The sequence below is a fragment of the Zootermopsis nevadensis genome, unplaced genomic scaffold, assembly GCF_977971745.1.
Source record: "Zootermopsis nevadensis isolate Lab colony 2312 unplaced genomic scaffold, Znev_1.0 Znev_ptg000006l, whole genome shotgun sequence".
NCBI lineage: Eukaryota > Metazoa > Arthropoda > Insecta > Blattodea > Termopsidae > Zootermopsis > Zootermopsis nevadensis.
In genome coordinates this window covers 8,564,666-8,586,677 of record NW_028259138.1, presented here as the reverse complement: position 1 = coordinate 8,586,677, position 22,012 = coordinate 8,564,666, and the positions used below count along the sequence as shown (strand labels likewise).

The 22,012-nt window shown below is 40.8% G+C and overlaps 1 protein-coding gene across 10 annotated transcripts in view; it reads left to right on the top strand.

The window, feature by feature from the left end:
• The window catches only part of sbb (scribbler), a 146,960-nt gene extending 128,989 nt beyond the window's left edge, over positions 1-17,971 (top strand). For all 10 annotated transcript variants that reach the window (XM_087343506.1, XM_087343508.1, XM_087343504.1 and 7 more), the window contains 3 exons: positions 11,396-11,483; positions 12,885-15,715; positions 16,741-17,971. In XM_087343506.1, the coding sequence (XP_087199632.1) occupies positions 11,396-11,483; positions 12,885-15,715; positions 16,741-16,811 (2,990 nt within the window). In that variant the 3' untranslated portion in view covers positions 16,812-17,971. The remainder of the gene's footprint in view (positions 1-11,395; positions 11,484-12,884; positions 15,716-16,740) is intronic.
• The last annotated feature ends 4,041 nt before the right edge of the window (positions 17,972-22,012 follow it).

The window sequence follows — 22,012 nt, the reverse complement described above, 5'->3', positions numbered from 1 at the left end:
ACTCAGCACTACTTATAAACTGTCTTCACATTTCTAGTAACAGAACGTACATAGATTTAAGGACGTGGTCACATCGGGTGAAGCTTGTGACAGTGATATCTCCGCCGACAATCGGCTTTGTAGTCAGCGTCATCAGGCTGTTTCTTAATTCATTTGACGCTCGCCTGCCATGCAATCATCAAGAAAGGCCACAAGAATTGTTGACACTGCGGTTTATTCCCTGAGACTAGACTCGTGTTGCTTGGGCTATCTGAAACAAGATTAACATTTTTGACGACATCCTACTCGAGACCACTGCTCGTCGCTGTAACCCTGAGCAGGATTTGGAAGGACGTAGGTGTTGCTTTCACCACACGTTAATGTCATCGATGGTGAACAACTTTTTTGGATCACTACTAGTAAATGTCTAGATGCGATTTGTTTGGTTCATGGGTTTGATCTTTATGTATGCAGTAACATTTCACTTTGTTTGTTACAGCTTAGTTTTTTGACACAATTTTTTTTTTACACAGAATTACGTAATATATGATGATGGAGTTGGATAGAAAATTTTGAAGTCTAAGTATAAAACTGTAATTGTAGAAAAGTTTGCTATAAAGTGGACAAAGAACGTTTAGGGCTGTTTATTTCAAGTTTCAATGGAACTTTTATTATTTATCATTAATTATTCAGTAGATAAAGTTAGAGCCTGGAATTATATACGGGCATCAGAAGTATTTTGTGTAGTGCCATTAAGTTACTGACATGTGCTGATAAATTATGAATTATATCTTCAGTATTCCCGTAATGTATTCATTGCATGAAGTGCATTAAATACATGCATAATGTGGAGGCACACCTGACCACATTTCATGTCGAAACTATCGAACAGATTTTTGTAATATTTTGTATCTTGGCTCTACACGAGAAACTGAAAGTAAAATTTCATTATTGGTCCAGTATAACCCTTCAAGTCCAACTTATTCGTTATCAAATTTAAAAGACTGCCGAGTGGAATGAAATAAAAAATTGTCTGATTTCATATTTGTTTTGTGTGGAGCATCCTGTGATGAATGTTTAACGAAGTGGAACGTAAAATACCTGATTGCAATGTGATTAGGTTAGCAACAGCAGATCTGGTCATAAGAAAGCTTATTGCTACATGACAGAAAAATAGAGCTCTTTTTTATATAGAGACCTCCAATTTTTTATGACAAATTGTTGAAATACGAATAAGAAATTCTTGTTCCGTAGAGGGTGTGATTGGCGTTGGAACAGTGTGCTGTATTTAAGTTCCAGATTTATATCTGCAGTAAATGAACTGGACACCAATGCATTACGAAAATCACAGAGACATTAGCAGCAGATTACATTTTGATAATACTTGCTACCGTGCTATTCAGAATCGCCTGTCTTACTATTTACAGTTTTAAAAACAGCAACTAAAATGAACAGAACCGATATTACGTGCTGTTTTATACAGGTGTGAAACATTACCTGTCGCATTAAGGGAAGAACACATTGTGGGTGTTTGAAAACGGTTTGCTGAGAAGAATAATTGGACTTAAGAGGCGAAGGGATGAAGTAACGATGAAGAAGAACATTTCAAAAGGAAGAAATCCTTCACCAGATATTACTAGAATGATCAAATCAAAGAGGATGAAATAGGCAGGGTTTGTGGCACGCATGAGGGGTTGAAAAACACAAAATTTTGGTTGCAAAGCCTGAAGGGAAGATGCCACTTAGTAACTTTAAATGTAGATGGGGGTAGGATTAATTTGGCTCAGGATAGGGACCGGTGACGGGTACACGGTAATGAACTTCCAGATTCTTGAAATATCTTGACTGGCTAAATAACTGTCAGATTCTGAAGAATGACTTTGCCCCATGGAGTGAAGTCGGTACTAGATCCACAAGGAACTGATTCGGTCTCTGACGTTGCATGTAACCCTGAGATCGGAACGCTGTTGATTAACATTCGTTCCCAAGCGTTCTTGAAGATTTAATAGTTATTCTTGACAAAACTACGTTTTAACAAGGGACATGGGTAATAAATGTTTCTGATCGCGAAAGATCACGCAAGGGGTTTCGTTTGCCATAAATGCAGAGAATTCGTAATCAAGTGGTTGTGCCTGGTGATTTGGTGAAGGACTAAACGCATTAGGTACAGTGGATTTTATTATTTATTTATTTATTTATTTAGTGTTCTGTCTGACGACAGGTCCATATGAACAGGATCCTTCCATCCTTTTCTCGGACTGGGACCTGTTCATATACGTTCTTGGCAGATGATCCAGAAGTGGTTTGCCATTGCCTTCTTCTGTGTGTGAATGGAGTAATTGTTGGGATGCCACGGAGGAAAACTCCGTGTTGCCTAGACCACGGCCTTGCCCAACACAAGTTATAAATTCGGGCACCGCCGGGAATCGAATCGAACCCGAGACCCCTAGGATTACAAGGCCAGCGTTCTAACCGCTAGACCACCGTGGCTCTGTACAGTGGATGCAGAATAATTTTGAACCTGGACACTTGGGAATGAGGAGAAGCCAGCGAAGGGATGTGAAATTATTACGTTTAGGCTGTTGAAGTAGCTCGTACGGGTTAAGGCGTATGCTTGCTGGTGTTTTATAGTTCCTTTGGTTTGTAAAATGAAGTGTAGTGTAAAATCCATTGTACGAATAATCGCGCCGTGTGTCGAAGTTAAGGGGTGGGGAAATGATTTCAGTTACACTACAAATTGCTCGGATTATTTGCCGTCTTACCCCCTACCCCGCGTCATTTCAATAGTTTTTGCCATTCTTTCAGTGACGTAGTGAATGAAGCTTGTAGTTGTTCTCCGACCACTGTACACGTTCAGGTACTAACATTGCTACAGTGCGTGCGATTTTGGTATAGTAAAACCTGTAAAGAGGAACTCTTTAAATCAGGGGTGGGGAACCTGCGGCCTTAAGGCCACATGTGGCCTTTTAGGTCCTTAAGTGCGTCCTTTTGACTGAATACAAATTTTACAGAACAAATCCTTTTATTTTTATTAATACATGCTGCAACCAAACATTCAAATGATTTCCTACAAAAAGCAGACACAACAAAGTCATTAAAAGATTAGTTAACTTTAAAATTAACAAATAGTTTTCATTTTTTGAAATTATGTAGTACATAGTAGTTAGATTTTTACAAAATAATGTACATTTTTAAGTGTATCTAATTGAAGTTTCTTGAATGCGATCTTATTTGATTACAGCTAAATTAATGCGGCCTTCCAACATGAAAAGGTTCCCCACCCCTGCTTTAGATGAATACGAGGCACTAAATATAGTGAAAACCGGTGTACGTAATTGACCTCTAATGAGCGAAGACTGGTGGAGTATAATAGAAAACATATTCTTGGCACATTTATTGTTTTCTGTTCGTATAATTTTGTTACGCGATCCTTTTTTATCCGAGAAGAATCATTCCCGTCACCAGTGGGAAATAAATAGGTTTTACAGTCGACTGAATACGCGTATAATAATTTGATGGAGGCGTATTATTGGAAAATGCAAAGTGAGAAAGAAATAAAGAAAGGAACTACGAGGAACGGAAAATGTTTGCTGTTCAGCGTCAGTGTAGTTTGTACACGAGGCATGAGTTTCTTGACTTGTGATTGCGTCAGATAAGTGGGCTATGTCCTGTGGAGAACATTCTTTATCTAGGGATACGTTGGTTATTGGGGCAGCGTCAGATAGACACTGATTCTTGATAATTAAGTTGACATGGAGTCAGATGATACATACGAGGTGCGATCAGAAAGTTTCAAGACTGTGTCAATAGAGGGCGAACCGGATTTAGTACGAGCTTCTGCCGCTAGGGGGTGCGGCCTACATTCATAGTGAATCAGTGTGCCAGCCGGCATCATCGAATTAGCATTTGTTTCTTAGTTACGGGCGTTTTGGTAGTGCATTACACCGACCCTCCTGCGATTTCGGAATGGCGTGTGCGTCAAATTATGCCAAAGTCTCGCCAAAACGGCTACGGAAACCTATGAAATGCTAAAGCAAGCATTTGGGGAGTCCGCAATTGGTCGTGCACAAACTTTTGTGTGGCATTCACGTTTTAAAAATGGCCGAACCTCTGTCGATGATGACGAGCGTTCTGGACGACCATCTTCGAGCACAACGCCCGAAAATGTTACGAAGATTCGGCAGGCCATTCACGAAGATCGACGTCGTACCATCAACGACTTGTGCGACATTGTTGGGATAGGCTATGGGACCTGTCAGCTGATTCTAAAGGAAGAACTCCACATGCGACGCATCATGACAACGCGCCAGCGCACACCGCCCTCAAAGTTCGGCAGTTTTTGGCCTCAAACACCATGGCCGTCATCCCGCATCCTCCCTATTCGCCGGATTTAGCTCCGTGTGACTTCTACCTCTTCCCAAAGATGAAAATTCAGCTAAAGGGAAGGAGATTTGAGACGATAGAAGAGATTCAGGCAGAATCGCAGATGGTGCTTGACAGGCTGACAAAGAAAGATTTCCAGGGATGCTTCCAGGCTTGGCAGCGGCGCTGGGATCGTTGTGTTCACTCCCAGGGGAACTACTTCGAGGGTGATGGATGAATTTAATACCTGAGATAAGTGTACGGGTTTTTATACGCGCAGTCTGGAAACCTTTCGATCGCACCTCGTACACAGGAATTGTAATATCTGTTCATTTAAAAATTCCTCATTCTTTAATAATCAGGCATTTCTTTACGTAGAAGATAGCCAAATTAATAATTAGCCTACGTTTTAAAACTGAAATAAGCACGAAAGGCTCAAGGCCCAGACTGGTTTCTGTTGATAATGAGATGGAAAGGCAAAGAGTAAAGACGTTTTCACTTTATATCAAAGGAGACCTTGCCGTCACTGAAAAGTACGACTGCATATGTAAACAGTATGGAATCTCCTTCACTGTTGTTTGTTAATTGTCTTTTGAGTAGTAATAACAAAGTGTTTGTTTTTAGATGGTGTTGGAGGGGACTGTGTGATTTGGGGGGGGGATTTACAAATGTGTGGAAGTTTTAGGAGGGCAGGCATGTCCTTGAGTGCGTGTACGCCATTGAGACCATCTTTCTTGACATATTTAGCATATTCATACAATGTATTTAATTTTTCGCACATGAATGTAGCCAAAAATAGAGATTAGTTGCACGTAGTAAGTGTGGGCTACTTGAATGTTTGCTTGTTCACAAAATGTTGTTGCGAGACTTTGATTTTGGAATATACTCCGAAAGGAGATAATTCCTGTCTCAAATGCGAAAGAACCGAACTCGACCGGGGGCCATTAAAAGTGAAGCGAGAACACGTGTCGTCTAGATGCTTGGGGGCTCTCATGTTGTTCTGATTGCCTAAACCGGTGGTAGGGTACGCGAAGACATCTTAGGGGGTACGTGAAATTTAATTTTTTTATGATATACACTGAATAATCAGTAATGTAATTTATTTAATTTATTTTAGATGTAGATTATATACTATATATAACTTGAATTATACACCAACAACTTTGGGGTACAAAGTTGAAGAGAAATTATATCTGAGGGTTATTATTATTTAGTGTTCTGTCTGACGACAGGTCCATATGAACAGGATCCTTCGATCCTTTTCTCGGACTGGAACCTGTTCATATACGTTCTTGGCAGATGATCCAGAAGTGGTTTGCCATTGCCTTATTCTGTGTGTGAATGGAGTAATTGTTGGGATGCCACGGAGAAACATGGGAAGCCCCCGGAGGACAACTCCGTGTTGCCTAGACCACGGCCTCGCCCAAAACAAGTTATAAATTCGGGCACCGCCGGGAATCGAACCCGAGACCCCAGGATTACAAGGCCAGCGTTCTAACCGCTAGACGAACCGCTACGCGAACAAAAAAGGTTGAATACCACTGGCCTAAACGACAAACCATGAGGGGAATGGGGGTGAAGCTCCCCACAGTAGATTGAACTGGTCAGTTTCACACTCTGGCTGCTTTGTCCTCAGGGGTAGAACCCTCGGTACCGTTGACTAAGAGGCTGGGTGGAATACAGTGACGAAAAGAAAAAAACCCTCATCAGACGGGGCATCGAATTCCATTCTTCTTTCCCACAGCTCGCTACACTTGGAATGTATGTGCGTGCGTGTGCTCGCGCTGTGTTTTTGTGCCATTCACAACAGCTCATTTTATTCCTGCTTCGTTAGTGGTTTCTCACTTCGCCTGTATGTGGTTTGCCGTCGTCATTCCATCCGGAGCGCAAACCGATGACGAATGTAAAAGATTACAGACCGCTGTTTCCGTCGCCGAAGGCAATGTTGAGTCCTCTGGCTTCGTGGTTTCGGATCGAATGGAACACGATTTAAGCTGGCATTTCCTCGGGCGATTGTTATGGTTCTGTTGGGGCCGCTACTGTAAATTACAGCCATTACATGCTGTCTGACACGTATAAGCCGTCTATCTAAGCGGGCGTTAGATCGGGGATTAGCGCACATAAAATTCAGTCTGGCCCTCGGTGATGTGGGCGCGAAACTTGGTCTCTTATTTTAAAGGAAGATCATGACGCCGGAGGAAACAGTGCTAACAGGATGTCGGAGAAAACTGCGCGGGGGGAATGAACAATACGTACAGGAAAAGTCGAAAAGCCCCAAAGTAAGAGGTGACTTAAATATGAAGGCGTAGATGGTACAATATTATAAAATTGACTTGAGAGTGGATTACATTCATTTCAGATTCTTCATGAAGGCTTACTCTGTGGAATTATTCAATTGTTAATAACCTACACGTTATTGGTTTTTGAATCTCTTATTTGCAGTGTAGACAAAGGATTTTAATCTCAAAATCAATTAAAAAATAAACCCATATAACTTTTATATTCTGACGTGCCTTCACAGTTCACGTAGTTATGAGGTCGTGTGTCTGTCTATCTGCCTGTGTGCGTGTTTCACCTATTAACTAACGAACAGATTTAGGCACAATTTCCTTCTTCAGAAATTTGATTTATATCGATTCAATGTAACTCCTGCTGTACCGGAAGCTAGAATAAAACGTTATCAGTTTAAAACAAGTTTGGAAATGTAACGCAAGGATCGTTCTGGCGCGTTCACTCTGTTGCTGCTTAAGATGTTTGAGCTTTTTGTACCGACAGAATGGCCTCCGCGGGAGATGGTAACTAAAACAGCAAGGCGCGAAACCGCCAACATTTCTAGATCCATTAAGCATCATTAAGCAGTGCAGTATGCCAGATGTCCGCAACGGATGTGGCAGCAGTTGTCAGTTGAATGAATAATCTCATTCACGGCGTGGACACGGACTGTGCGCTCGTGTGATACATCAAACATGTTCACATTCGAGGGGAAGTGGAACGTTTCATGAACACTTATTGCCCGTCTGAGAGTGTTTTTTTGGAAACACGTGATGTGGGGGAAGTTTTTTTTTTTACTGTGTAAAATTCAGTTTACGCAGGGCTCTGTTGTTCACGCCCAGGTTTATGTCAGATGAAAATTGGAGACTTTTCCCACGCTTAAAATAACCTATATATATATATAGAGAATACGGTGGGCGGGACATGCGGCATGTATTGGGGTGAGGAGGGGGTGTTTACGAGGTATTGGTTGGGAGAACAACGTTAAGATGGACCTTTGGGATATAAGAATCGATGGAGCGAACTGGATGCAGCAAGCTCAGGATGGAGTCCGGTAGAGGGCTTTTGTGAACACGGCGATAAACCTTCGGGTTCTATAAAGAAAGTGGGCTATTCTTTGACAAGCCGAGTATACAATCGACTTTTCAAAGAATATCCTGCACCGTAGAGTGAGTGAGTGAGTGATCTCTAGTGCTGACATCAAGAATATGTGGACCATACCTCCACTTCGCACCTACTCCATCTTGTGGTGTCCTTTTCCTTCACTTTATTTTTCTCATGTAAAATCACTTGACCTATTTACAGAACAGCTATATAAATTAATAGACAGGATATATATATATATATATATATATATATATATATATATATATATATGCTTACAGTACTTGAATTTAATTTTGTGTCAGGTTGGAGATTATTACGAATTCTTATGATTTGGAAACATTTATACGTAAACACCTGTTTCTGGTAGGAGCATTGGTATTCTTCTTCTGAAGGCTTTGTTGGCAGTAGTTGCTGTGCGTTTGCATCAGTAATGTCATAGTTAAGTGCCACCAGAAGCCATTTGGACAGCATCCAATATAACATACATCCTGGTCATTACATTCTTCGACATAGCTCTCACGAAAACATTTAATTCTGTAGTTAACGATCCTTAAATACTGTTGACACATGTAATGTAAAGAGAAAATAGTTCCTATGCCCAAGCACAATGCTTTTGAAGACGTATGTATTCTTGTATGAGATTTTGGCAGCTTCATAGTGTATTTGCTTACCCTAGAAAGGGACCTGGTACCTCAGTGGCACCAGAGCCAGTCTGAATGTGGCGGTGAAGATAAGAACTTATGCCTCCAATTTACTAAATTAAGATTGCGTGTTTCATTAGTGATTTACAATTTATGTTCTTGAAACGCCACAAGTAGCTTGTAGGGAGAGTTGAGGACAGTTTTGTTTTGGGTTATCTTGTAAAACACGAAATAAAATTTATTTTTAAACTAGGGGTTCTCAGTTCTCGGTCAGCTGGCCGCATACTGCCTTCCAACACGTCTCTGTGCAGCCTGCATTAACTTTTTGTGATATTTTTATCATACCGTGCGATGAAAAATAGCTACCAGCTTAATTAAATATTTAATTAACCCTTTAAAGACTAGTGGTAAGTATATGTGCCACTTAAACATTCAGCAATGCGGAACATATATTTTGGTTTCGTATGGTTATCAGATTAAACAGCGATTATTTCCGTAAATAGCATCAACCAGTTCATTTAACATGTTTTTTTTACAGTGGGAACTTAATTTTTAAATGTTATCTCAATTTTAGATCAGTTTTGGGCATTATACATTCAGTTTTAAATGAATATTTAATTATTAAAAAGACAAATTAATCAGTAGTAGGCCTTTGTCAATCTTTGAATAAAAATTTTCTTGGATATTATCCATCGTCTAGTAAAATATAAAACGTAAAATGACTCTTCACCATCGTCAAGAAGTTTTAACTTTGTCAATATGTTTTTGTGATTGTCAGTTAGTAGCATTTTTAATACGTTACTGTCAAGATTCAGTAGATTGCCGGCCTGCCAGTTGACGAGAAAGGGTGAATGTGGCCTCATGACGTAAATGGTTGAGAACCCTTGACTTAGATAAATATCTTGTGTGGAGCGTTGAAAGTTTTATACTGTCTCACATTACTGAAGACAATGGAAAAGTTGTAATTTGTCTGATTTATTAGAATACATTTTATTGGAATGTGCCTTTTTGGACTATGTTTTCTTAGCCATCGCAGTCCTGGAAAATTCCACTATAGTACCAGAGGTAGTCCATAACCTCTTCTTACCAACCTTTTCCAGTGCATTGTATGGAATGCTCTCTCGTTATTTGACAACAAATTACCTCTGTAGTTGACATAACGCCCAGTTTGATTCTGGGACACCAGGTAACTAAAAATTGCTTTGCGGCTGGAGCCTTAAGGAAAACGATGGCATATTATCTTTGAATAGGCCACGACCACTTTAGATCTTTACACTGTACACAAATCTCTCAAGCCATTCACTAGTAATTGCGCTTACAAAATGATACATTTATTAAATATTGTGTGAGCCAACGAATACATTTCGTATTTTAAAGACCCCTAGTTTGAATATTAGCTGGGGGTGGTATTTGCAGTTTTCATGATTTTACCCACTCTACCCAAATACCACGATAATGCAGCGAATTGGGTGTTTACCACAAACGTAACAGTACACGTCATAAATTCCAACTTAAAATAAATTCATGATAAATTTCCCACGCTATCATGTTCTATAACCGTTGCTATTAAAATGTTGTTAAAATAACCTAATAACACCCAGTCATTACGCGCTGCTGTAAGCAATGCTCGTTCTGTTTTTCTGTTGGTGCTAATTGATTTTGAAATGCCATGTTGGATACTTACTGGGGGACACTGGGAACGACCCGTTCTTCAAGTGCCTGAGCACTGCGGGTCCCAACTTTTCGTTGGCTTTTATCTATAGACATTCGGTAGGACTCCTTGGATGAGGGATCGGCCCGTCGCAAGGCCTCTACCTGTACACAGGACAGCACAACACAGAAAAACGCGGACAGACATCCATGGCTTGAGTGGGATTCGAACCCACGGTCCCAGCGACCAAGCGGCACAAGGCCGACGCCTCAGACCACTGCGGACCCCCGGATACTTACACAACTTTTTAATTTAAATTTTGTATTGCATTCTATGAGACTGTGTTGCAACTTTCCCCATTCTCATCTGTCCTACGGCGCCTCAGAATTCACGAACAAGGTCTACATTGAAAGACTGAATTACTGTAGATATTTTTTATGCTTTATTGAAATGTAGCGTGTATGGCTTTCCTTCCCATTTCTGAAATGGCATTGCTCTTGTTTTCTTTTAAGAATGTTCCATTGTATTCGTTAAATCGTATAATTTTGACATTAACAGTAATGAGGATTCCTCTGCATTTGGCACGTCTTGTTCATTCACATTGCTGTTGACAGCATCAAAATTATATACCCATAACTAACCTTATTTTCAAATTTTTGTGGTGCTTTCTGAGTGTGCTTGGCGTTATCGAAGAGTTCAAGAAATTCTTCATTTGACAAATGTCAAATGTTTTTTTCTTGTTAAACAGTTCTCAATTCAAATTGTGTTGCTGGTTCTTTTAGTACATTGTTCATATCCTCTATTGTTACATATTTTATAACCTCAATTTCTCCATTTCTCCATTTCTACTGTCTTTGTTAGTGTCTTTTATGTGAGCGCTGTACTGTAATGTAGTATAATGGTTTATCCACCCTTCAGTTTCGTAGATATTTAAACCCATTCGCTTAAAGGATACTTAATACACGCACTTTTATTTTGTTAATGATTTTCTCCAGTTTAAAGACGACTCATAATCATTTTAGGGGATACTGTACTCGTATAGTTTACTCTGTAGTGTTGAATTTAATGTAACATTTTAATATTTTTATGTGGAACCTGAATTGCTGGTAAATTATTTGAATTGTACTAATCTGTGCGCATATACGCATGCACATGTATGTGTGTATACACGTGTTATTCTGTGTGTGCATGTACATGTATGCATATGTGTATGTAATGTGCACGCCCGTGCTCGTGTATACGCTTGAATGCGCTGGCGTCCTGGAGTATCACATTCAGGCGTTTTTACAAATGCAGCCCAATCCTTCCTTTGAATTGTCTTGGATAATGATAATGTTTTATGTTTAAGCATATGTTATGTGTTAATAATGGATGATTTCCACAGGAGTTCTGGTGGTGAATGTGACATGGCGAGGGAAGACTTACGTGGGCACACTCCTTGACTGCACCAGGCATGACTGGGCCCCTCCAAGGTATGAATAATACGTAAGATTTGAGGTTTTCACAGCAGTGAGTATGAAGATATCTGTCTTCTGGGTTGTTGCGCTGTGTAGTCTGGTCGATGTTTACTAACGTATGACCTCTGAAACATTGGTTAACATCGACCAGACTACACAGCGCAACAACCCAGAAGACAGAAATCTTCATACTCATCGCCCTGATGACGGAGGCAGTATGACCTCTGAAACGTTGGTTAACATCGACCAGACTACACCGCGCAACAACCCAGTAGACAGAAATCTTCGTATGAATAATACTTCATAGAGAGTGAATGACAAGCGAACCACGATTTTTTTTAAATTCTGTCTCATCTGTCACACTCTGAACTTGCATGGCAGAAGTGCCTGACTCCCTGGTGCAAGCTTGTTTTCGATATGCTGATAGTTTCTCGTCAGCTTAAGAAATATTTGAAAAATGCTGTATTACCTCATCCTGAAGCAGTTTATCCAATCAATACCCTCATTTTATTTATGAAATGAATGGATATAGGGATGATCATGTTTGTCTGTATGATTCAACTCAGGAACTGCTGGACGAATTTGAACGAAATTTGGCATGGATGTTATGCCATTGTGGACTACCCTAAAATAATATATTTCAATTTTCTACAGCCGGTAATACCAGTATTACAGACAAACTAACTTGCCTTGTGATGGCATTGATTAACATTACTTGAAGGAAACTTTAAAACCACAAGATTTATACAGTTGAAAACTAAAGTTGTCAAAGTAAGGCGACTGGCGATCGCTTATTAATAATGCAGGTATGTGTTTTGGTATGGATTACACCATTCCAGTCTTGTTAGACAGGAGACAGGAAGACAGAATGGTAGAGTGTATTCCTCAAATTAAATGTCAGATGGGGCATGGACATTCAGAGTAAATGCCATATCAATTGATGAAATTCTCTTATTAACAAGCCCTTCCTTATAGAAGTATATAACTAAGTCTTTTGTTAACAAATGTAATTAGGAATAGAACATTAAAATTAAATGCTATATTAGAACATAATGAGCGATGTATGTTATTCCATGTACCAAGTTTTGTACAGTAATAGCCTGAATTAATATCAATGTCACCAGTAGGTAAAAAATGGTTTCTGATGTAAACACTTCTTTAGTTTTAATTTTTGACTGCCAGACTTGATTAACATGCTTCAAAGTAACTGCAGGTTGATGTATTGCCAAATTAATTAACCTTGTTAATATTGGAAAGAACTTCATGTAAGTACAAGAGAAATTGAAAATATGGGGGGCCCTCCGTGGTGCAGGTCAGTGATTATATCTAGAAGGTAATTTTGTGTAAATGAAACCCATTGCATTCGGACTGCTTTATGTAGGTATGGGAAATCAAAAGAATAATTTCTTTCTACAGGTTCTGTGATTCACCCACGAGTGATCTGGATGCTAGAATGCCCAAAGGTCGAGGAAAGCGAGGCAGAGCAGCAGCTAGTACAAATCCTGGAGGAGACCTCAGTAACTTCACGGAGACACGGTCATCTGTGCACAGCAAGTTACGAAATGGTGGGGCAAAGGGTCGACGTGGAGGTGCAGGTTCTTCGTCGAGTTCAGTTGCAACTGCTGGAACTGGATCTCCTACGCCTTTTGCACCACCTCGACCAGAGTCTAACAGCAAAAGAAAGGGTCGGATGCCAGACGAGGAATCTGTCGGAGCTGGGAAGAAGAATCGAAGCACGTCGGCGTCGGGAAGCAACAGTCCTCCTTCCTCACCGGTGCTACTTGAGTGTCCAGAACCAAATTGTTCAAAGAAGTACAAGCATATCAATGGGCTTAAGTACCACCAGTCACACGCGCATGGGTCCGCAGAAGACGAGGACACAAAGGATGCTGCAAGTCTGTCTGAAAATGATGAGAGCAATGCAGAAGCACCAAGCCCAGCTCTGTCAGTCAAGTCTCCTGAAAAGTTTACAGACCAGCAGCAACAGCAGCGCAAAGACGATCTCTCAAATCAAAGTCCTTTGCCGACACCTCCAGGCGGACTTCAGGCAACACCTCTGCCCATACCACCAAATGTTTCAGAACAACCAAGCCAACCAGTTTTGAACAAGAGTGGATTGGTTTCATCACCGGCTCCTCAGATGCCACCGGGTGTTTCAAATCAAACTCCTGCTCCTCCAGAACTAGTCCCAGCTCCAGTTGCATCGACAGGTCCGCTTTTGAGCCCTGAAGCAAAAAGTGTAGTAAAGCCTGGCGTTCTTCGTTTTGGACCGCCCGTCGAAGACTTTTCAGTGGGCGTGTTTTGTAGCAATAAGCCAATTTTGCCAGTGACTTCAGTGGCGAGCAGCAACACACCAGTATCGACTATCAGAGCTGTCAGTGTGGCAGTAGCTCCAAGCCAGCTACCATCTCAGCCACAGCCTCTAACCCAGCCACAGTCCCAAACACAGGTTCCTCCTTTACAGCAGTCTCAGACACAACCTCAGCCTCAAACATTGCCTCAGCCTCAAGTCCTTCAACTGCAACAGACCCTACCGCTTCCACAATCACAACTGCCTATAACCAATAAGCCTCCCCCACCTCAGTTCAAGGTGAAACCAACTGCTTCTCTCATGCCTGATGACAAGAAGAAGTTGCAGGGTCACAAAAAGAAGAACCGCAAATCTCCCGCCGGTAGTCCCCATCCACAACCCGAACAACCATCTTTTGGCGTAGACGCATCAGGTCGTGAAGACGTACAAAGTCCTGCATATTCAGACATATCTGATGATACGGCTCCGGTTTTGGAATCTGAGGTTGGCGATGGAAAGAGCAAAGGACAGATTGGGGACAAAAAGGGAGAAGTAGGGCAGGGACCTTCGCCACATACCATGCCACATTATGGCATGTACCCCTTCTATGGTCAACCGCCATATCTTGTTCCTTCTGTGCAGCAGGACAGTAAACCAAAGGAGAATAATGAGAAACTGGTGGAAAACAAAGGCATAGAAAAGGAGAAGAAAGATGGTGCAAGTAATGGTGACTATCAACAGAAATTGTTACAACAACACTACTATCCGTATGGCTACATGCCAAGTTATGCTTACAATCTGGAGCCTAGTTATCCTGTGGCCGTTATGCCCCCAGAAGATAAAGGGAAAGAACCACTTGGTAAGGAAGATAAGAGTCCTAGTCCCTCAGACCAAGGGAAGCCTATTCCTGCAGCACCAAGTCCAATCCAGGTTCCCAATCCTTCCAAAGTGAAAGTTGAGCCTGGACCTGGTATGAAGGACAAACATCAGAATGAAAACCATCAAATACTGAAAGAAAGCATCGAGATAAAGAACCAGATGAGTCCGTATTTGTATTCACGCCAACAGCAGCAGCAGCAACAACAGCAACAGCAGCATCAGCAACAGCAACAGCAACAGCAGCAGCAGCAGCAGCAGCAGCAGCAACAACAACAACAACAGCAACAACAGGAAGAGTTGCGGAGGTATTATTTGTACCCTGATCAACAACGTCGCAAAGAACCACAAGGGCAGCCAGAACCTTCACCCAAACCTAGTGCACCGCCCTCCAAACAAATGTTGCCCAGCCCAAGCCAGAAGCATAAAGATAAACCTTCGGAAGAGAAGAAGGAGGATAAGGTAAAACAGGAAGGAGTGAAACCTACAATGGAGACGCAGGGTCCTCCACCGCCACCAACATCCTCTTATGCCTACATCCATCCAAGCTATATGCAGTCACCACATTATGGGGCATTACCATTTGATCCTGGCCACCCCATGTATCGAAGCATCAATCCCATGCTAGTTCCAGGATACGGGACAAATCCGTACCTTCACCCCCAGATACCCCGTTATCATGCACCGGAAGATCTATCACGCCCGCCTTCAGGGCCTACCAAAGCGTTGGATTTGCTGCAGCATCATGCTAACCAATATTACTCGTCGCATAAAATCCACGAGCTTCAGGAACGCGCACTCAAATCTCCCACGCCTAAGACCGCAGTGTCGAGTGCTTCGCCATCTGGAGCAGGTGGCCCGCCAGTAGGGGCCCCTCCAGGGCAGGGCATACCTCAAGGGCCTCCTGTTTCTGTGGCAGGTAGTGGACCAGGAGGGCCTGCACCTACAGGAAAGCAGGTACCTGGTGATGGAAAGGAAACAAGATCTCCTCCTCCTCAACGTCACGTGCACACGCACCACCACACCCATGTCGGGCTGGGCTACCCCATACTGGCAGGCCAGTATCCTGCACCTTATGGAGGTAAGCCTATGGTCCGGCCCTGACAGTAGTAAATGTAGGCTTGTCTTGACCTACGGTAGTTGCTAGTCGTTGCCATGATCTGTGGCGGATGTATAGTACAGTACACCATATTGGTGACACTTCGATTCTGACTGATTTACCCTCATTCCAGAGAGCTTGCAAAACAGTCATATTTTGTTACCAAAAATATCGTTGTTATAATACTTAATAAAATTATTGTATTTGCAGTAAAATACCATAGATCTTAGAGAAGTCTGTGATATCTCTTATGGCATTATTGAATGGCGGTAGGAACCAATATCTTCTTTGTTTGTAATACGTCACGAGGCAGTTTGTAAACATTGTATGTACATAAGCATAAAATTAGTTCACATGTGGTAATAGTAAATACTGTAAAAACTTTGTGTCCTTGTTTTATCTGGGGGGAACCGGATCTGAAACAACGTATTTCTGTCCACGTCACTAGCAGATTGTGAATTTGTAACACAAATGTTTTATTAGTCTTCCATTATAGTTGTAGTTACTACATCAAGAAGCGATGTGTTTATTTGCACATTCACTGCCACTGAAATAATTTTTACTCCATTACATAAGTTGGTGAAACTTCGGTAAAGTTTAGGGTGACGCTGGTGTCGGTGGCATATTTTTATCGGGGATGGGATCACGCGTCAAGTACAAAGACGACAAAGTTTTTATAGTGATGTAGTGCCTACTCGGCCACAAATGAGAGTATATAAATGAAATATCTGACCGTGGTACCTTGGCGCACGGATCGTTAGTCGGTCGGATGCACGCGTCTAACGAAGTTAGCGCGCTTGTTCGGTGGAAATCAGCTCGCACAGTGAAGAGCAGACAGACCATCACCCGCAGAAAATATTTTTGTTCAAAATCCAGAGAATCTTTCATGTTTCAATTTACAGTACTTGTGAACTTTTAAGTGAAATGGAAAACAGACACGGAATGGACACTGACAAGAATGTGAGTGGGTGTGGCCAGGTGCTAATGCGCATGTTTCTTGATTGCAGCGGCTGTGCTAGCGAGCCAGCAGGCGGCGGCTGTGGCCGCCACGGTCATCAATCCGTACCCACCAAAGTGAAGTGCGCCTAGTGTAACACTCGAAACGCTGCGTGTATGTGCTTGTGCAAATGTATGATGACGTAGCGTGTGAACGTAGTGACGTTATGGCCAGACCTCCGAGACGGAAAAAATAGTGAAGAAGTGTACATGCAGAATGGTGCAAGATCTGTCAGTTGTCGCTTTTTCAGAATGAACGATAATGAAATGCAAACATTAGCACTGATATTGATCGATTACTTACGAGGGTTAAAACTATGCAATGGAAGTTAAGTGTACCATAGAAGTAGAGCTTGGTAAAGTTCTCCTTCCCTAATAAAGAGTGTGTTATATCTTGTTTAAAGTAATAGCATAGCAAACGTTAGCTTTTGCGCTCATAGGAAGGTACCCGACTGTACGAACCATTCCAAGTGCGTTTCTGTGTTAGTATTGGCTCAGCTGAAATGTTGAGATTTTCTTGCAGACTGAATGAATGTTGCAGTTATCTGTGAGTATAATACAACATATTAATCTTTTGTGTATATAGTGTAAAGACATGATTCATTGTCTTTTCGGAGTCATAGTTTACGTAGACAGTGCAAGAAATTTAAGATCCTTGTGTATTTTTAATGTTTTTCAATTACTAGAGAAATGGCAAAATGTTTATTATCATCATCAACATTTATGTTAATGAAAGGTGCGTTTCGTTAACTGGTTAATATCTTCCTTAAATCACGGAAACCTGTCCGTTCCAGTTTTAGTGGAATGCGATGTACAGTAATTAAAAATCAAATTATATTATATAGGAGATATAGCTGTACCTTATATTTGCGTAGGATAATAAGAAAGAAAAAGAAGAAATTGTTTGCTGTTGTTAATTTAGTTTCCTATCTCTTTGTGTTCAGCAGAAATCCCACCTGCCCACATGAATAATGCTAAAGAAGTGTAAATTTGGGGACATGACATTGTACACATGAACTCGCTGGTAGAACCATCTCCTTTTGCCTAACTTACGCCTACTTGTCAGTATTTAGACACTTGTAGAATAGTATAATGCTCTATCACACATTGTCACATAAAAGTTAAAAAACTACTGGCATCTCGATCTCGCGCATGTATATATATACATATATAAATAATATATTGGATTAAAATTTTGTAACAATAAAGCCAGAAGGCCAAAAAATGATGTGATCCACTTCATATGAAGTTGATTCTGTTGAAAGTGGTCTTCATCAACAAAATTCCAGTTACTGCTGTATCGCACCTGCTCATGTTCAAAATCGAACATGCGTTACAAAACAGTCGGCTGTGTTGAAGAGAAATAAACCAGTAATGTAAGAAATGAAGACTGTGGTGATAGGAAATTGCTATGGTGCAAGTTGTATTGGATTAAGTCTGCAAGTAGCATATATTTATTTTGTTGATGATGATCGTCTTATAAACCTTCCTTTCCTTTTACAGATTTTCCAATTTAAGAGATTGGGGAGTGACTGAGAGGCATTCTGGATAAATACATAAAGTTCATTTACAGTAAACATGAAATACTAAGATTGTTCAGGGAAAGTTTGCCTCTTTTATATTTTTTGCAACCTGTTTGTGTCTTGGCTAATTAAAGTTGTGTACACTACTTTACAGTAATAAGTGCTTGTAAAAGTGTGCCTTAACATTTTAATTAGATGTTATTGTTTGTGATAATCCCAGTAAAGAACATATTGAAATTCTTGAAGTTTTTATCATATATTGGATCCAATGTGCAAAATACAAATTACTAGAGAATCACCCATAACCAACAGATACTGAACACAGGAATCTAATTTCTTACATTTCATACAACACACAGATGAAATTATTTTGATGAAAGTATATATACTGTGTGTCCACAAAGTCCCTTCAGGGTTTTGAAAAATTGTGGCGCGCAAACAAATTGAGCTTGCCACATGTGGTTTGCCGCAGATTACAGTGAAACTCTGGAAGTTTATTACTGACCTCAGTAGACCTCGATGTGGGCTCCCTTGGTAGCACGGAGAACGCCCAGACGATATTCGAGCTCTTGCCATGTTCTGTGGAGCATATCCGCTGGAATAGCCGAGATCGCATTCCTGATATGGGTCTTCAGGTCATCAAGTCCGTTAACTGGTGTTTGGAACACATTGCTCTTGACATAACCCCACAGGAAAAAATCCAGTGGTGTTATGTCTGGTGAACGTGGCGGCCAAGGCATTGGACCGTCTCCGCCGATCCATCTTTCTGGAAGTGTCCTGTCTAGGTACGCGCGTACCTGCAGACCCCATTGAGGTGGAGCACCATATTGTTGCAGAATGATGTGTGGCTGTAAGTGCTCAATTTGTGGTACTGCGTACAGTTCAGCATGTCCAGGTAGGTGTTCATGTTGATCGTCTGCTCTTGAAAAAAAGAAGGGTCCAATAACCTGGTCATGCATTACACCACACCACAGGTTCACTTTTGGACTATTGCATATGTGCTCCCTAACAACGTGGGTTTTCAGAGCCCCATGTGCGCACATTATGCCTGTGAACTTTACCCGAGACATGAAATGTTGCTTCGTCTGTGGACATGATTTTTTTCAAGAAGTCCACATCAAGGTCTACTGAGGTCAGTAAAAAACTTCCAGAGTTTCATTGTAATCTGCCGCAAACCGCATGTGGCTAGCTCAATTTGTTGGCGCGCCACAATTTTTCAAAACCCCGAAGGGACTTTGTGGACACACTGTGTATATTTTGCATTTTAACTCATCAATTTGCAGCCAATAACATCATTGCCATTCCAGAACAACTTAAGAGCACTTCCTCACTAATTAAGGAAATTTATGGAGCGAGCCCGTTTGTTATTGATTCCACACATTGCATTAATAAAGCAATATATATGCCAGAGAATAAATTACGTTGATCATATCAGTAAAGAAGTTTGTAACACTCTCAAGGGATGGAAACTTCCTAATACCATCATGAGTACTAATGATTTTACGTATGCACCACAATTGATCATATTATTTTGTTGCTGAAGGCACTTGAAATAAACAAGAGGCACTTACAGGTAGGGTGTACTCAAATGTATATTACGATTTTACAGAAGACGTGAACCCGAGAGTAGTCGTTATATATTGTCAATGTAATATGTACATGTCAAGTGTGTTTTATTCCACTATGTGCTGAGTTGACTTGATAAAATGGAGCGTTCCAACATGGCACGTAGGATAAAACGACGAATGCTAGATAACCGAAAGTCATGTTATGTGGACTCTACTATATTCGGTTTCAGATTGGAACTCTCAGACAGGATTTTATGGAACTGGTCTATTTTGCCTATTTTGAAAAGAGAAAATCTTACAAATCTCTAAGAACAAATTCACATTCACGATACATATTAACTAGGCGTACACTCCACATATACACATCCAGACATCAGTACTCGCACAATAGAAACAACACATGCATGACAATGACCATCTTCTGGGATGTTACACCATGTAGTCTGGTAGAAGTTTACCAATGTTTCGGAGGTCATTGCTGCCTCGTTCATCAGGGTGATGAGTAAGCCACATGTGTAGAATCGGTGAGATATAGTAAACGCCGAACTGCTACCAGACTACACAGTGCTACAACCCAGAAGGCGGCCATCTTCATACTCACTGCTGTGAGAACCTCAAATCTTACTTGAACCGATCAATTTTAGCAAAAATTGGTATGGAACATTTTGCCATTGGAGGTTACCACAATCTTATACATTTTAATTCTGTACAGTCAGCAGCAACATGGCAGATAAATGACATGCCACTGAATCTGCAGTCCTAAAATTATGTATGTTAATAGATTTTTTAAAAATATATAACTTTTGCTAAAGTAATTTTTATGTACAATGTAAAAATAATAATATGATGTTGCAGATCTTAAATGTAGCTTTCAGTGATTAATAAATAATGGACCATTGGGGCTAGGAATATGAAATTTTGTATGATGATAGATTCTAGAAATTATTATTAAGAGAAGTCGGCTACAAATGCGGCAATGATGCATTTACAAAATTACTTGAAACTTGCCCAGACTATATTTGTCCTTTAAAATGATTTCTTTAATCTGTGACTTATTGAAGGAACTGTCCCAGAATAACTTGAATATTCAAAAGTTAAGCCTCCTTATAAAAAGGTTGAAGAATCATGCATCTATAATTACAGTACAGTTTTGTTACTGACATTCCAAAATACTCGAGAAAGTTATGCGCAGATGACTAACTGATTTCTTGAACTCTATCCTCACAGAGCAACAATTTGTTTATGTGTCATCCCATCAGGGGAAGTCCAAGTGTGTTTATGAATATCAAGATGTGGGAGTGTACTTTTGACAGTCAGATTTTTGGATGTGACAAACTTCACTAATCTCACCCCATTGTCATTACTAAATTCATGTAAACTCTCGCTCCCTATAGTTGCTTTGAAAATATCCTCCCGACCAATTTTGGCATTGATGTCTCCTAGCAGTATTTTCATGTAATATCTACTAAACTGATCAACTGCATCCTCTAATTCTCCATAAAAGCTATCTTTTATCTTATCACCCTTATCTTCAGTTGGTGGTGCACATTTAAAATAATAATATCACAACATTGACCATAATTAAGTATGACAGTCTATCATTAACAAATTCTACCTTTTTAACTGCCCACTGATGATCTCTTTTCACTAAAGAACCTGTTCTCAGGCAGTGGTCTTTATTCCTTTTTCCATGGTGTAATATGTAGTTCCCCTTTGTTAGTCTTCCATCCATCATCAAGTCACCTAACCTCTTGTATTCCTGCAATACTGGGGATACTGGGAACGACCCGTTCTTCAAGTGCCTGAGCACTGCGGGTCCCAACTTTTCGTTGGCATGATCTATAGACATTCGGTAGGACTCCTTGGACGAGGCCTCTACCTGTACACAGGACAGCACAACATAGAAAAACGCGGACAAACATCCATGGCTTGAGTGGGATTCGAACCCACGGTCCCAGCGACCGCGCGGCCACTGCGGACCCCATTCCTGCAATATCTAAACTATACTTCTCCATAGCTAATGAATCCCACATCCCTGTTCTATATAGGCTCCTCACATTCCATGGATGTATGAATCATGATATCAAAATTAAACTTTTATGGAATTAAAGGTGCAGCTGGGGAATGGTTTAAATAAAATTTTAATGGTAGAAAACAAAGAGTATAAATTAAATCTCATAACATTCTAACTC